The sequence below is a fragment of the Protobothrops mucrosquamatus genome, unplaced genomic scaffold (genome assembly GCF_001527695.2).
Source record: "Protobothrops mucrosquamatus isolate PMUCROS unplaced genomic scaffold, P.Mucros_1.0 scaffold_278, whole genome shotgun sequence".
NCBI classification, from domain to species: domain Eukaryota; kingdom Metazoa; phylum Chordata; class Lepidosauria; order Squamata; family Viperidae; genus Protobothrops; species Protobothrops mucrosquamatus.
In genome coordinates, this window is record NW_015386354.1 from 590491 (window position 1) to 605940 (window position 15450).

Below are 15450 nucleotides of genomic sequence, written 5' to 3' on the forward strand. Positions count from 1 at the left end.
TCATCCAGTGCCAGCCGCGAATCCAGGAGGACTCCCAAGTTGCGCGCCCTCTCCGAGGGGGCCAAAGTTTCGCCCCCTATAGTCAGCGATGGTGTCAGCTGACTATGCCGAGGCGCTGGCAACCACAGCCACTCGGTCTTGGAAGGGTTGAGCCTGAGTCTGTTCCTCCCCATCCAGACCCGTACGGCCTCCAGGCAATCTATGCTGACCGCCTTCACAAGGCAGATGGAGCAGGACGGGAGTCCTCACAAGAACATGACAAAAATCATGGTTGCGTTATCTTTCTCTGTTGCATGTCAACCAAGCTCTGGAGGCTATTTTGCCCAGAGTTGGGAAGAGGCACTTCCCCTTGCATCAATTCTCCGGACAGACTGCCACAACCAGCAAGTGTCTCTGCCCCAGAAGAACGCTCTGCAACAACAATAGCACTTATATACCGCTTCACAGTGATTTACAGCCCACTCTAGGCGGTTTACAGAATCAGCCTGTTGCCCCCAACACTCTGGGCCCCCGTTTTACCGACCTCAGAAGGATGGAAGTCAACCTTGAGCCTGTCAGGATCAAACTGCCGGCAGTCAGCAGAATTGGCTCATTTCCTCCCTGGTTTTGCTGCAAACATCTCTGGGCTTCTCTTGATCAGCCACAGCAGCAGTCGTGGCATTCGTTAAAGTACCATACTTACTGTCTTTTTGAACAGCTCGAGCTCGTTTTCAGAGAAGTCACTTGCCAGTTTGGTAATCTCGGTTTCCGCCAGATTCACCTGGGATTCAAAGGAGAAGGCCCGGTGGAATGAATGGGCTGCTGGCGGGGGGGGGGCTCAGCTCAGGCAAGCGCCGCCTCTGGCACGGGGCCCCCGCCTTCCCTGGCAAGCCCCTCCTCGGTTGAAGGGCCGCAATCACTGGGCAGGCGGGGAGGCTTCAAAGCCCCTCATCCACCACCACCCCCGACTTCTGCTGCTGCCCGAGCGGGGCAAGGGCGCCCCCTTACCAGGGCGAAGTAGGCTTTCCCGCTGTCTTCCGCGGAGCCCTTCCGGATCTCCATGGACAAGGGCTGCAGCTGCACGTTCAGCCCGCCGATGAAGTCGTCCAGCGGATCGGTCGCGCGCGGGGCTGGCAGGGGGCACAAGCGGGAAGCGCGTCACGCAGCCGCCCCCGAGACCCCCCCCTGCCTCGAGAGCGGGCGGCGGCAGCCCGGGGGAGAGGCCTGGCGTGGGCCGAGGCGACCCCCCAGCGCCGGCCGGGCAGCTCCGCCGGTGTCTGCGCGCCCGGCGGGGAGGCGGCCCTGGCCAGGGAGCCGCGAGCCCCCCCCGGACAAAGCCCCCCCCCCACTGACCCTGGTGCCGCTGGCAGCACAGCCGGCGCAGCCGCTCCGCCTCGGCCGCCTCCACCACGCCGCGGGCCAGCAGCGCCTGCAGGAAGCGCCGGTGCGCGTCGTTGTGCGCGGCGGCCATGGCGGGCGGGGGCGGGGCTTCCGCGCGCTTTCCGGGCACAGCAGCTCGGAGGCGCGCCTCCTCCCGTCTCCAGAGCGCCCTCTGGCGGGGGGCCGAGCCCTGCGGGCGCCGGCCTTGCCTTTCTGGCCTGCGCCGAGCCGGCGGGCGGAGGGGCGCGTCGCCTCTCTGGGCGCGGATGCTCCGACGGCTCGCCCGGGGAGGCTCCCCCGCTGGCACGGAAAGGAGAGCCAACCCGAGCTGGGCAGGAAGCAGCCCGACTCGAGGAAGCGTTGGAGGGGGCGAAGGAAAGGGCAGCTCCGGGAGGCGTCTGGAAGCGGCGGCCTCGAAAGCGCGGGAGCCATCTCGGCAGCGGGGTCCCCTCCGGCCGTGCCCCGTGCTGGGCTGCTGGGGGAGCACCCGTAAGGGCCTCCCTGCCCGCACTGCAATTGTATTTTTATCTAGCCCTTTTTATATACAATTCAAGGCGGTGAACATTAATATTAATGTTCACATTAATATAGAACCCTAGGGCTGAAGGGGACCTCAGAGGTCTTCCAGTCCAACCCTCTGCTCAAGGCAAGAGCCTTATGCCTTCCCACTGTGATCCCATTTATCCTTCAATAGACTAGACATACCCAGTCCCTGCAACCCTTCATCATACAATTTAGCATCCAGGCCCCTAGTCATCTTTGTGGCTCTTTCTGCATGAGTCTGAACATCTTTTTTCTATCGTGGTGACCAAAACTGGATGCAGTGTTCCAAGTGTGGCCTTATCAAGGCATTGTAAAGTGGTATTAACCCTTCACGTGATCTTGATTCTATCCCTCTGTTGATGCAGCCCAGGACTACATTGGCTTTTTTGGCAGGCTCATAGATATGGGGTGATCCACTAGGCAGGACACCTAATTCCACAGTTGCTGCTCTTGAGCCAGGCACTTCCTATTCTGCACTTATGCACTTGGTTATACCTACTTAGTACTCCTTTCTATTTTCTCTCCAACAATCATCCTGTGATGATTGGGCTGAGAGGGATTGGCTCAATGCCCCCCAGCCAACCTTCATACCTAAAGCAGGACTAGAACTCACCCCCTCCTTCACCAACTCTCCAAACTGGCCTTCATGTTGCCATCTTCTAGATCAAGGAAGCAACCCTGCCCTCTGGAACACCGTCCCCCTGAGACAGGCATGGGGGTCCTCGAAGGCCTCAAAGACCTTCCAAAGTATGAGCCGAGTCTGCTAGTGAAGCCCATGTTGTGTGTTGTTGATGGCTCTAGTTGTTTTTTAATCCAGGCTGCCATGTGTTTGTTTTGGGGTTGTTTTGTGTCTGTAAATCACTATTTGTTCTGGTGACTGCCTGGACTGCTCTGCAGTTTTCTGGTCAAACATTTTGGAAGCGATTAGCCCTTGCATCCTTCCTAGGGCTGAGTGAAAGTGACTGGCCTCAAGTGACTCAGCAGGCTTTGTGCCTAACATGGGACTAGAACTCAGGGCCTCTTGGTTTTTAGCCTGGTGCCTTAAATCCGCTTCAATCCAGCTTGATATTGTGGTTATGGCAAAAAATGCTGTCTCTCTAAGCATATACACAAACACAAACTTGAAAAATCGTCAAAGGATTCAAAGTGTGCATTATGCAAAGAAGCAAAAGAAACATCATATACTCAGCTCATGCAAGATCACACTAACTGATTATAAACAACACTACCCAGTTGCCAAAATTATGATGTGCCACTAATAAAAAAATTGTTAGGAAAATAACATTGAAAAAGTGGTAAAAAATGAACAGGTTAAAATATTGTGGGTTCTTGGGAAGAACACAGTGCATATGAAGGCAACACCAGCTAAAAAAATGGCAGCTGTGTCTTCATATTGTTGTGTATAGCATATAGAACATATGGCTGACTGTGATGGACCATAATCATTTATGCAATACTGGTGGCCTTTAGACCACTTTTAAGTACATCAAAGGGGTGTGATGGCTCAACAATTAAAGATGCTGAGCTTGTCAGCTGGAAAGCTGATAGCCTGGTTTGGAGACCCAAGGGTTGCATGATGGGGTGAGCTCCTGTTACTTGCCCCACCCCCTGCCTATGTAGCAGTTCGAAAGCATGCAAATGTGAGTAAATAGGTACCACTTTGGTGAATAAGTAACAGCATTCTGTGCCCCTCAGCATATAGTCATGCTGGCCACACAACTGCGAAGAAGACTTCGGACAATGCTGGTTCCCTCAGCTAAGAAACTAGAGTTGGACACGACTGGACAGGTGAAACCTTTGTCTTTACTGTTTAAGTGTATCCAAATAATCACAGATAACTTATTACATTATTATTATTTATTATTATTTTATTATTATTATTACATGAAATAATTAAACCTGAAATTAAAATGACCTACATAGGCAGCTGTGATTTCACCATCAGTTCCCAAGGGAGAAGCCTCGGCTGGGGTCGGCATCCTCTGCTCAGGATGAAGGCAGTTTCCTGCCTTGGAATTTAGGGTGCCTTTACTCCCCTCTGCGGTGCAGATATCGTTGAGCAGCTTAGTTGCACGAGAGGAACAACAGCAACGCCTCTGAGGAGACTGCCTGCTCTTTTATGGCCTCTGAATTCACCCTGCGAAAGTGGCTACCTGGCTGGGTTTTCGTCAAGCGGAGGGCCAGAGCAGCCCAGGCGCCCTAGAAGCGGCTCCGGGCCCGCCTGCAACGAGGGGCTCACCCAAAGACCCGCCAGCCGGCAACCCAGCTTGGGGTCCCAAGTGACCCGGGCCCCCGAGGGGCTTTCCAGCCCCGGACTCGGCTGCTCCGCGTTATGCCGAAGGGGAAGGCAACCGAGGGCGGCTCCTCGCCGACCTGAGCTCGGCTGGGGAACGCCGGGCAGTCCGGGGCGGCCCAAGTAGGCTCCTCGTGGGCGCTCCGGTCCAGCGCGGTCCGCAGCCACCGAATGGCAGGCGGAGTGCGCGGGAGAAGGGATGCGCGCCGGCCGGGGGCGGCCTCGGTCCTCCCGACGCGCCCCAGCGCAGAGGCGCCGGGCAGAGCGCGCGAAGGCGTCGCCCAGCTAGGGCTGCGGGGCCCGGCCTCCCTTCCCACGGCTTCCGCAAAAGGGCTCGGCCCGGCAGACGCCGCCCCCGCCCGCGTGGCGGCCAGCCGAGCCCGCCCTGCCATTCCGCGGAAGAGGAGCGGGGCCGCCTGGCGTCATTCCTGGGAAGCCGCGGCCGGCGGGGCGGCTGCTGGCGCCAGCGGCGAGGAGGGACGGTCGGCGCGTCCCGGGCGCGGCGGCGTCGATGGGCTGGTGGCGGAGCGCGGCGGCGGGGCTGCGTCTGCTCTGCCTCCTGGGGCACCGTAAGTCCCGGCGTCGGTTGAGCGCTTCTGCGCGAGAGGGCGCGGCGGGCCGGGCAGGGCCGGGCTCTCGCCTCTCAGGCCGGGCCGGAGACAGCCCGCTATGGGCGAGGCTCGGCTGCGCGCGGCGCCCCTCGACCTCCCCGAGTCAGCGTCCCCGAGGAGCGGAGCCAGCGTGGAGGAGGCGCTGCCTGCCCTGGCCGCGGCAGCCGGGCCGCCCGTGGCCGTGCAGGGGGCGCCGGGCGTCCGCGGAGGGGAAGGAGAAGGGGCGGCTCAAGTGCGACCCTCCGCCGTCGGCTGTCCCGCTTTGCGATGAGGGTGGCCTGGGGCGGAAGGGCCAGGCCGGGCCGGGTCGGGTCGCTCTCCTCTCCCGGGCGCGGGAGGCCAGCGGAGGGCAGGCCGACAGGGAGTGGTCGGGCTTTGCTCGCCCAGGTTCCCGAAGGACGTTTTGTTCAGTGCCGAGAGTTGCATTTGCAATATATTGTATATATAACGTACAATAGAGAAATGAGAAACGGGGCCGAAGCTCTGAAGGCGCCGCTCAGCCGCCCTCCCGACCTTCGGCTACCAAAACGGTCTCGCATCAACGTCGATGTTCGGTGGAAGCCCTCTTAAGTAAGTTTAGTGTGCTGAACTAAACAATTAACAATAGACCAGCATTAATTCAATAGGGTTAACTTTAGATTTCATACTCATAATAATAAAGCAGGGGGCAGGGGGGGAAACTGGAAAATTCTGCAGAAGTGTTGACTCTACTGTATGGAATGGAATGGAATAGAATAAAATGGGACCTTGGGGGTCTTCTAGTCCAGCCCCCTGCCCAAGCAGGAGAACCTATAACATCTCAGACAGGTGGTTGTCAAGTCTCTTCTTAAAAATCTCCACGATTTCTGGAGGCAAGCTGTTTCACTGGTTAATTGTCCTCACTGTCAGGAACTTTCTCCTTAATTCCAGGTTGCTTCTCTCTTTGATCAGTTTCCAACCATTGTTTCTTGTCCTTCCCTCTGGTGCTTGGGAGAATAATTTGACCCCCTCTGCCTTTGTGGCAGCCCCTCAGATACCTGAATACTGCTATCATGTCTCCCCTGTTTCTTCTTTTCTTTAGACTAGCCAAACCCAAGTCCTGCAGCCGTTCTTCATATGTTTAAAAGTCCTCCTCTGTGCACTTCATCCAAAACAACAAAACTCACTTTTAAAGGGTGACATATACTTTTCCTTCTAGTGTTAGGTGATAATTTTTTTATCCAATCTCCATGTTGTCTTGATCCATCCCAATACGGCCAGGAAGAACACCTTAAATTCACAGTAGATGCCATAGAAACATTCTACTATGGTATTAATATTTTGGACAGAGTCAAGTACTAACCTTGTTTTAAGAGCACGGAAAAACAGTTTTGTGTTGCTCAAAGCAACTCTTCACTGGTTTACTAAGACAAGATGTTCCAGTTTGTTATTCCCCTTTCATCAGTTTCCCCTCTGCTGCAGGCAGCCCCTGCTCTCTGACTTGGCATTCAGCCAACAGTTCAAACTTCCATGCTCTGAATAAGGAGACTTCACCCCAGTCCTTACATTGTGGCTGTTGCATTGTCACCACAGACATGGGATCACAATTTGGGTGCTTGGCCATCAGCCTTCATTAACACCAACACATCATCTCATGATCACCATTTGCAACCTTCACAGCCGACCTCTCACTAGGAAAGTCAGTGGGGAAGCTGGCGGGAAGCCACAGGTGGCAGTCATGTGGCATTGTGCTTAACAACCCAGAGTGACTCGCTTAATCACTGCAGCTAGATCCGATCAACTGCCATCATAATGTCAAGTGCAGTCCTGTGACTTTTCACTTTATGACTGCATCACTTAATGACAGAATTGCTGGTCTCAACTGCAGTTAGTAAGTGAGGATTACCTGTATTAAAAAGGGTTACTGTCCTACAAGTTAGATTTAGTTTCTCCAAATCCTCCTAGTAGAAGTAACCTGGACTAAGTCAAAGATGAATTAGACTTGGACTTTTTTTTAAAGAAACTGCAAGTTTCAAAAATAGAACTGTATTTATATTGTAATTGGTAATTGTGAAAGCAACTTTGTTATCCCAAAATAACTCAATTTTCTACAAGAGTGCATTTTTCAAAGTTAAAATTCCCCCAAAAGTAAGTTTTTCATGAGCACACAGGTCCTCAGCCCGATCTTTTCCACACCTGGGTTGCAGTCTGTTGTGGTGGGGGAAATAGGAGAAGGAAGGGATGTTGGAGATGTTCACCACCTTGAGTGATTTCTTGTAAAAATAATAATAAAGACCCTCCAGAAAGAGGCTACTCTGGCTGGGACCTGGAGTTAGAATGTCCACCCAGTGGTAAATTGGAAAGTTCAACCCACCTGCAATGAAATCCTCACCCTTGCCAAAGAAAGTTTGAATGTCTTTGAATATGGAAAGTTACTTAGAATTAAATCAGCACTTTTACTGATTAGTCGTCTGACCATATTAACAAAAACTATAAAACCAGTGCAGAGAAAAGAGAAGGGCATATTCATAATAAATGCAGCATTCAACCCCAATCTCTTCTAGGTGTCTTCTTTGTCTTTTATCTTCTTCTACCTGGACTTTGATGATACCAAAATTGCAGTTCTGCTAGCGATATGCGTGTTTGTTCCCTGCAAGAAATAAGAGGAAATAACTGTCTCAATGTCTTTTAGATTTCAAAAGAGGTCTAAGCAAACGGTCCTTTCTGCAGAATTCAGTGTGCAGCCAAACAGGACATGGGCAATGGTTCAGGTGGTGCACCATAGACTCTTCTTCCCCTAAGTGTGAAGTAAATATAATGTCTTGGTTAAAGAGAGGAGTTTGGGTTCTGGATTCAGGGCCGTATGGTTTCTTCCAAAGAAGGCCCCTATTTATCGAATCAAACGCTACACTGAGGTCTGTAAAAGTTGCAAACTGTTGGCTCCTTTAGTGGTATATTTTCCTACTAGGTGGCATAAAATGAAGCCGTTATCAACAGTAGAGTGGCCAGACCTAAATCCAGATGGCTCTTCAGCTAACAGGCCCTTTCCAGCTGCCAGTCCCCAAAGTCTTATTTGAAAGACATTTGACATACAGTTTTGCTGTGATGTCAGCTAATTGGTCTGTTGTTTAAAGGACCACCCTTATCTTCCTTTTCGTAAAGGGGGATCACAATGGAGAGCTCTCAACCAGCTGGAATTTGGCAGGAATCATTTATAGGAGTAAATAAATCTGTGAGAAATGACCCCACCGGAGGAGCTGCCCGAAGAGTCCGCTAATCTTCCCTTCAATTGCCGGAGGGAGGGACCCACCCCAGGCCTTTGGCAGGCGCCACTTACTGAGTCCTCTCTCCGCTGCAGCTGGGAAGAATCGGCTGTCATTTTCCTCCCAGGTGAAGCAGCTCTAGGGACGTCCCAGGAGAACCTCAAACCAAACCACTGAGTTTGGGCTTTGGGCTGCTTACTGTGAATTGAACCACAGAGAAGACAGGCTTCTTACACCCCATAATTTTCTCATACTCTCGTCCAAGCTGAAGCACGGTTATTGTGGATGGACGCCCAGTCAGCCTTCCTCTTTTCCCCAGGGAACGACATTCTGAGCCAAACCAGTGAGGTGGCCGGCTACCTGCCTGGGAAGGCCTTTTCGGTTATCACTTTTCTTAGTCCTGCAGTCCAATTTTTGTAGGCTATAAGGACAGAATCAACAAGAACAACTGAGTTGCAGCTGCAATAACAGCAGTGGTGATTAATTGGGGGCCAGTAGAGCAGGAAGATAATCTGTCTGCCTGAGGTCTGGGGTTCAGTACCCCCTGGGGGGGGAATGGGACAACTTGCCACAGCCAACTCGCTGTGGCCAACCTGCCACGGGACAATTTAACAATTCTATTTAATTATTTTAAAATAAAAATTATTTTAATGTTTGCCATTCCCGTTTCATTCTGTCCCTCCTTTTGCATCCTTTCTTTAATGATTCTATTCTACCATTTCTTTGATATTGGCGTAGCTCTTGTCCCTCGGCGAGTTGGCCGTGGCGAGTTATCAGAGACCCTCTGGGGAGTCCTGCTATCACGCCCAGCTGACAAGGAAATGCTGAGAAACCCCGGAGCAGCTGGGAGCAGCTGATGGTGGCAGAGGCAGTCATCTGGATGGCGGCACAGAGTTGGGAAGCCCAAGGCTTGAGGTCAGTCTAGGGGACAAATTGAGCCGCCAGCCAGCCAGAGAGAGACCCAGTGACTGAGCAAGGAGTGAGGCTGGTGGGGGCCTGACCAAAGTCCAACTGCATGGTCCACCAGAGAAGCAGGTGAGCTGAAGAGCAGCAAAGAGCACATGGGGCCCAAGGGACAGCGAGGCCAAGGGTCAAGGCACAGCCGGAGGGAGGAACTGCAGTACAGCTGTGAACCTCTGGAGAAGCAGCCGGGAGGCAGATGCCTTGATGGTGTGCCAGTGAACTTGGGGCCAGTGTGAACCAGACGACAGATCCCCAGTAGGTGAATTTTGTTAAGAACAGTCAGCCGAAGGTCTCCCGTAGTGTGGACTGGATTGCAAATTGGCGGTGGAGTTGCCCAGACTTCAACATGCCATCCCTGGGCTGGACCTCTGAAGTATCCCAGGGGTTCATGGCCTCTGTGATGGCCATGGGCCTCTGCCAGGTCATTCTTGCCTTACTTGGGACAGTGACCTCTCTCTGGACTTGGTTTTCTTGTCAGGGCAGTGGCAATGTGATCGGAGGGAAGAGCTTTCCTCAGCTCCTCTGTCAGGGGCAGATCGTGCCTTTGTGGCTTTGAGGCTCTGCTACCCTACCCTCCCTCCTCAGGGAGGTTGAACCCATTTAACTGATCCACCCCAGCAACTGGTGGGCCCAGCTGGGTTCCAGAGGGAGCCGGGGAAAATAGCTGCTGATCTACTGGCTAGCCCTGCTGAGACCCTGGAGGCTGCCTGGCATAGGGAGACGGAGTCTCAGACAGGACGTGGCCTCTCCTGGCCCATCGCTCCGCTTGGTTCCCAGAGGGGTTGAGGCAGCTGGAAAGGGCCCAGGGATGCCTAGCGTGGTGCTGGAGGGAAAGGAAGAACGAACTCGACCAAACATGCGTTAAGGCCACTGTTTAGGTTTACCTCGTGGTGTCAATACCCCTTTGCCCTCATTGCACCTGCAGAATGCCACCCAGCGGCCTTGCTTAGGGTCCCACGGACTCTGCCTGGAAAGGGTGGGCCAGACATCTTCCTACAGGGTTGTGCGGAGGAATTTTCCAGGCATCTGGAGGATAAAATTGCTCCGTTTCATTCCCAGTTGGATACCAAGCGTGATGCAAGTCCTGTGGAGATGCCTGGGGAGAATTACCCAGTTCTGTGGGAACCATTTGATTCTGCTGGAGCTGAGGAGGTGGACAGGGCCCTTCAGAATGCAAAGGCCGCCACCTGTGCATTCGCTCCATGCTGCTCCTGGCTGGTTGAGGTGCCTGGGAGGGGTCCAAGCCATGGCGAATTCATCCTTGTTGGAGGGGCTGTTCCCTGCTCCTTTTAAAGAGGTGCTGGAGTGCTCCCTCCTTAAGAAGCCACTGCTGGACCCCACCATTCTGCACAACTTTTGCCCAGTCTCCCACCTCCCCTTTTTAAGAAAGGTGACCAAGAAGGTGATAGCATTGCAACTCCAGAGGTTCCTGGCGGAAATGAGTGATCCAGACCCTTTTCAGTCAGATTTCAGGCCCTGATAAGGGACCAAAATGGCACTGGTCTCTGTTGTTGCCCTTGCCTTCTGGAATATTTCTCTCCCTCCCCCCCCCTCCCAGCCCCAGGAATGAGGCAGGACCTCAGTCTCCTGGCCTTCCAAACAGGACTTAAGACGTGCCTCTACGGCCTCGCAAGGGGGACCTGGGGGAGCTTGCAGCCGTGGGGCTGCTTAATGCCATGAAAACCCTCCCCTTTTGACTAATTTGAATGTCCTGCCTCCTCTTAAAATGTTTACCTTTTATATATACTATTTTATATTTTAACATTTTACTGTATACCACCCAGAGTCCCTCTTTGAGATAGATAAGTGGTTGAGAAATACGAAAAATAAATAAAAACATTTGTGCAAGGTGAAGAAATTGTCTACCAGCCAGGACAATGTCTCATTGCGGTCAGAGCCACAGCATCCCCTCTGGGCCATGTTACGCTTCCTCCTGTGGAGCTCTACATGAAGCAAGACCCCATTTGAGAAGGAGGTGGGTGTCTGAGTGTGCATTGACATTTACAGCAACTGCTCGGTGGTCCCTGCCCTCTGTTACATAAAGCAGAAAAGGACATTACAATTTAGCACATTGCTGGTCAGGGAACTCTGGGAGTTGAAGTCAAGCCATCTTCAAGCTGCCCAGGTTGAGAAACACTGATTTAGGAGACAAATGAAGTCTAAAGTGCTGCTTGATTTGTCTTGATGGTGAGTAAAGGGCTGAGGAAAGGTTTGATTCTTGCCTCCTACAATTTGCAGGTTATACTGGGATTCCTGGTTTAACAACTGTGTATCAGCAGCATTTCGTTGTAGCTCCCTAAAAGGCTGTGGCAGTAACAGGGAATGGAATTCTTCAGGAAAGTTAATGTTCTGATACAAACTGGTACAGGAGGCCCCAGCCTCACATTGCAGTAAGTGAGGTGACCTCTGCCAAAATTTGTTCCAAATTCACCCAGATACCTGGGGAATAATAAACACTTTCATGAGAGCGTATAAACATTCAATCCCAGAGGCAAACCATAGATTTGTTGTTGTTAGTTGCGAAGTCGTGTCCGACTCATCGCGACCCCACANCACTTTTGTTGGCAGGGTGATGTCTCTGCTTTTTAGTATGCTGTCTAGATTTGCCATAGCTTTCCTCCCCAGGAGGAAGCGTCTTTTAATTTCTTGGCTGCAGTCCCCATCTGTGGTGATCTTGGAGCCCAGGAAAATAAAATCTGTCACTACCTCCATTTCTTCCCCATCTATTTGCCAGGAATTGAGAGGGCCGGATACCATGATCTTGGTTTTCTTAATGTTGAGTTTCAAGCCAACTTTTGCACTCTCCTTCTTCACCCGCATCAAGAGGCTCTTTAGTTCCTCTTCACTTTCTGCCATTAGAGTGGTATCATCTGCATATCTTAGGCTGTTGATATTTCTCCAGGCAATCTTAATTCCAACTTTTGATTCATGTAGCCCTGCCTTTCTCATGATGTGCTCTGCATATAAGTTAAATAGGCAGGGTGACAGAATACAGCCTTGCCGGACTCCTTTCCCAATTTTGAACCAATCAGTGGTTTGTTTTTCCCTCGTGCAAAGTAGCCAATTATTGGACAATGCAGAAAATTGCAACCTGTTTATTCTGTACAGCACAAAGACAGGGACTTAGCTTAGCTTGTATACACCTTTGGAAAACAAAGGCATGTGATCATTAGCAAGTAGTCGGCAACAAGCCACAAAGGATTCACACCCCTGGCAGAGGCTGCACCTCCCAGAAGGAGGGTTTGTGAGTAAAACTTTGCTGGCCTCAGCCTTTGTCCTTCAGTGATGGGGCTGGTAAGGAAGTATGCAAAACTCAAACAATCTGCAGCAAGAAAGGAGAAGTTAACCTGAATTAACTGCTGGCCTGATTCAAATTCCTTGATAAGGTTGTCACACAATCTTCCAAGGATTTTAGGGCATGGATGTGAGGCCCAAAAGGAAAACTTCTTAAGACAAGAAGCAACGGATGGAAACTGATCAAGGAGAGAAGCAACCTAGAACTAAGGGGAAACTTCCTGACAGTTAGAACAATTAACCAGTGGAACCACCTGCCTCCAGAAGTGGTGAATGCTCCAACACTGGAAGTTTTTAAGAAGAGACTGGACAGCCATTTGTCCGAAATGATATAGGGTTTCCTGCCTGAGCAGGGGGTTGGACTCGATGACCTCCAAGGTCCCTTCCAACTTTATTATTATTATTATAAAAGGAAGGATTTTTCAACAAAATGGACTTTCTCTGGATAAGACAATCTAGACCTGCCCTTTAACCTTGTATTGGAATGTCTCTTAACATTTGTTCTCCAGCAGGATATAAAAAGTCCATTTCACAGTCTCCATCAGTCTTCTTAAAAACATCCAGCTCATTGCTCATCACTTCTGTCTTTGACTTTGTGTCTTTATGATGCCTGTCCCTTTCAGTCTTCTCCAGCCAGCCAGCCCTTTTCAGACCAGACTACTATTACTACTTCAAATCTGCCAGCAGCAAATTAGATTTCAATCATCTGATTGCAAGTCTGGTTTAACTGCTGATCCTGGCACCTGAATATCAACTTTGGGTTGATTTAAAACCATTGTTATTTTATCAAACGTTTAATCTAAATTTTCAGTTTGAACTTGAAAGTTGAAAAATATTTTTTCAATGGCTTTTGAAAGGTCTTTATCCTTAAGTTGATGCAGTGTTTGCATTTTTGATATATTTCAAAATGTAAACAATTCAAGGACAGGGGAAGCACCATAACAAAATAACCTTGGAGAATATTGAGATAATCTTTTCCACAATAAAAATAAGTAGAAAAAACAGGGAAATTTCCACCAACGATTTGGAAAATAAGACCAGAGCTTTTAAAAATTAAAAAAAAAATGTGAAATCCTTGTAATGAAAATACAAATATAAATCATATCGGATTACTTTCACCTCCCAGAAAATCTCCATGAACTTCCATATGGAGAAAGTGAAAATGACTTGGAACAGCAAATAAAGCAGTAAAAAAAACCCCACAAAAATTCACTTTAATATCCAGCAAGGGTTAGAATAAATCAGCATTCAACAATCGATTAACATTTAAAAGGAAAATCAAAAGGAAATTTCAAAGCGTGCAGTTAAAACCGAGGTGTGTTTACAACAAACTGAAAGGAAAAGATGGAGACCCAACTTCCCGCTGCTCCTACTGAAAATTGCAACCTTCAAAATTCCTCTTTCCGTGTAGCTCCATGGTTGTCCAAGGATCATTTTGGGTTATTCCTAGTTGCTCCATTCAAATCCAAGAGTGGTGAAATTTGGTGGTGAAATTAGCTGTTTGTCAGCAGGAGAGAAAAATCACTCAGCACGGCACCTATGATCGATCATGTCTGTGCCTCCCCATCCTAGTTCTTCCCTGATCTTATTGCTCAGTCTTTCTCTTCCCATGCCGTTGACCCAGGTCTTAAAGCCAGGTCTTGAAATATGCTCAGCCAGTTTCTTATACCACAATCAGACCAGAATTGGACAGAAATACAGGCATATCTTGTTCTTCCATCCTGCTAGATTCCAAGTTGATATACAGCGAGTTACATGATTAATCATTCGTGTAGGAGAGCGGGAAATGAAGCTGGCCAGGGTGGATTGTAATACATACTCTTCAGTCATTCATCAGCAGATATCAGGTCAAGGAAATCTGAAATATTCAGCTACACACATTGATGCGTGACTTGCATCTTCCTTGAAGCCATTATAAGGGGAAACAGCTTACCAAGAGTATTCAACTCATCCCCAGGTTGACTGTGTTTTGTTGCAATATTTTGTCTAGTGTTGATGTGGATCTGACCTGACTCTCCAGTATGTACCTCAGAAGCTGAGTGGCTTCAAAATTTGCCTGTGTTTGCCAGAATAAGGATGTTGCTGAATTGTTTGTAGTGGTAGGTTCATCCAAAGGGTTCAGAATTATCTTCTAAAGCCTGCACTTCATAGAGAAGCAAAACTTTGGAATGGTGGGGCTTAGTTTTACATCAAAGGAGATGCAGTCTTTAGATGGGTGCTGCAACAAAGCCCCACTTTGCCTGTTGCTGTTGCCAGATCGTCTTCCTTCTGGTTTTTCTGTTGAGGAACCTCAGATAGGTGGAAATGTATCAGAGCTGTGTTTAGATTGTTATTGTTGATATTGCAACTCTTTTCAGTAGATATTGCCACTAAATTGATCAAATTGCTACTTTCAATATGATTACTTAGTTATTCAATTTCTATATAGCCACCAACTCAACCAAGTGACTCTTCACAGCTTGCAGTATTACAAGTTATGTGGATTAACCCACACAGAAGATGAGTATTAATAATTTGTGTATCCCCTTTGTGACGCTTAGGCCATTAATCAAAGGCTGTTCTATTGCTCCTGTCCTCGACTTGATTTTGTGTAGAATGTAAAGGCATGGAAAGCTTCTTCTATAGAAATATTGTGATTGTTTTCAGCAATTAATGCACTCCTAGATTTGGCAACAGTATTCTTAGAACAATATGTCCCCACAGTTGCCTTTCCATCAGGAGATTCTCAACCTACCTCATAAATCAAAGGCCACTGATTTCCATACAATATACTACATCTTCCACTACTACATGCTGTAGGGCAGGAGTGTCAAACTCAATTTCATTGAGGGCCGCATCAGCATTGAGGTTGCCCTCGGGGGGGCAGGTGGGTGTGGCCAGGGTGGGTGCGGCCTACTGGGTGGGCATGGATGGAGTGGGTGTGGCCTACTGGATGGGCATGGCCAGCTCTACATCATTCGCATCAAGGGTGCCTGTGGGGGCCTGAGCAGGAGTGGGACAGATCTGAGTGTCTGTGGCGAAGGCGGTGGGACCGGGGCAAGCGCCAAGGTATGGTCCATTTCTTCATTCCTCACAAAGAGTGACATCTCCCCAGCATGCACCCAGGGAGCGGGGCCGACACGGCAGGGGCTGGTTCCTCGCTGTTTCCAGACGACCTTGTGGAGCT

General features: G+C 50.1%; 1 protein-coding gene across 1 annotated transcript in view; it reads right to left on the reverse strand.

The window, feature by feature from the left end:
- Positions 1-1450, reverse strand: part of NSMCE1 (NSE1 homolog, SMC5-SMC6 complex component) — a 5611-nt gene extending 4161 nt beyond the window's left edge. Inside the window, exons 1-3 of the mRNA XM_015831738.1 lie at positions 1333-1450; positions 988-1109; positions 683-760 (exon numbers count right to left, since the gene is read on the reverse strand). Of these exons, the coding sequence (XP_015687224.1) occupies positions 683-760; positions 988-1109; positions 1333-1450 (318 nt within the window). The remainder of the gene's footprint in view (positions 1-682; positions 761-987; positions 1110-1332) is intronic.
- Positions 1451-15450: the final 14000 nt, after the last annotated feature.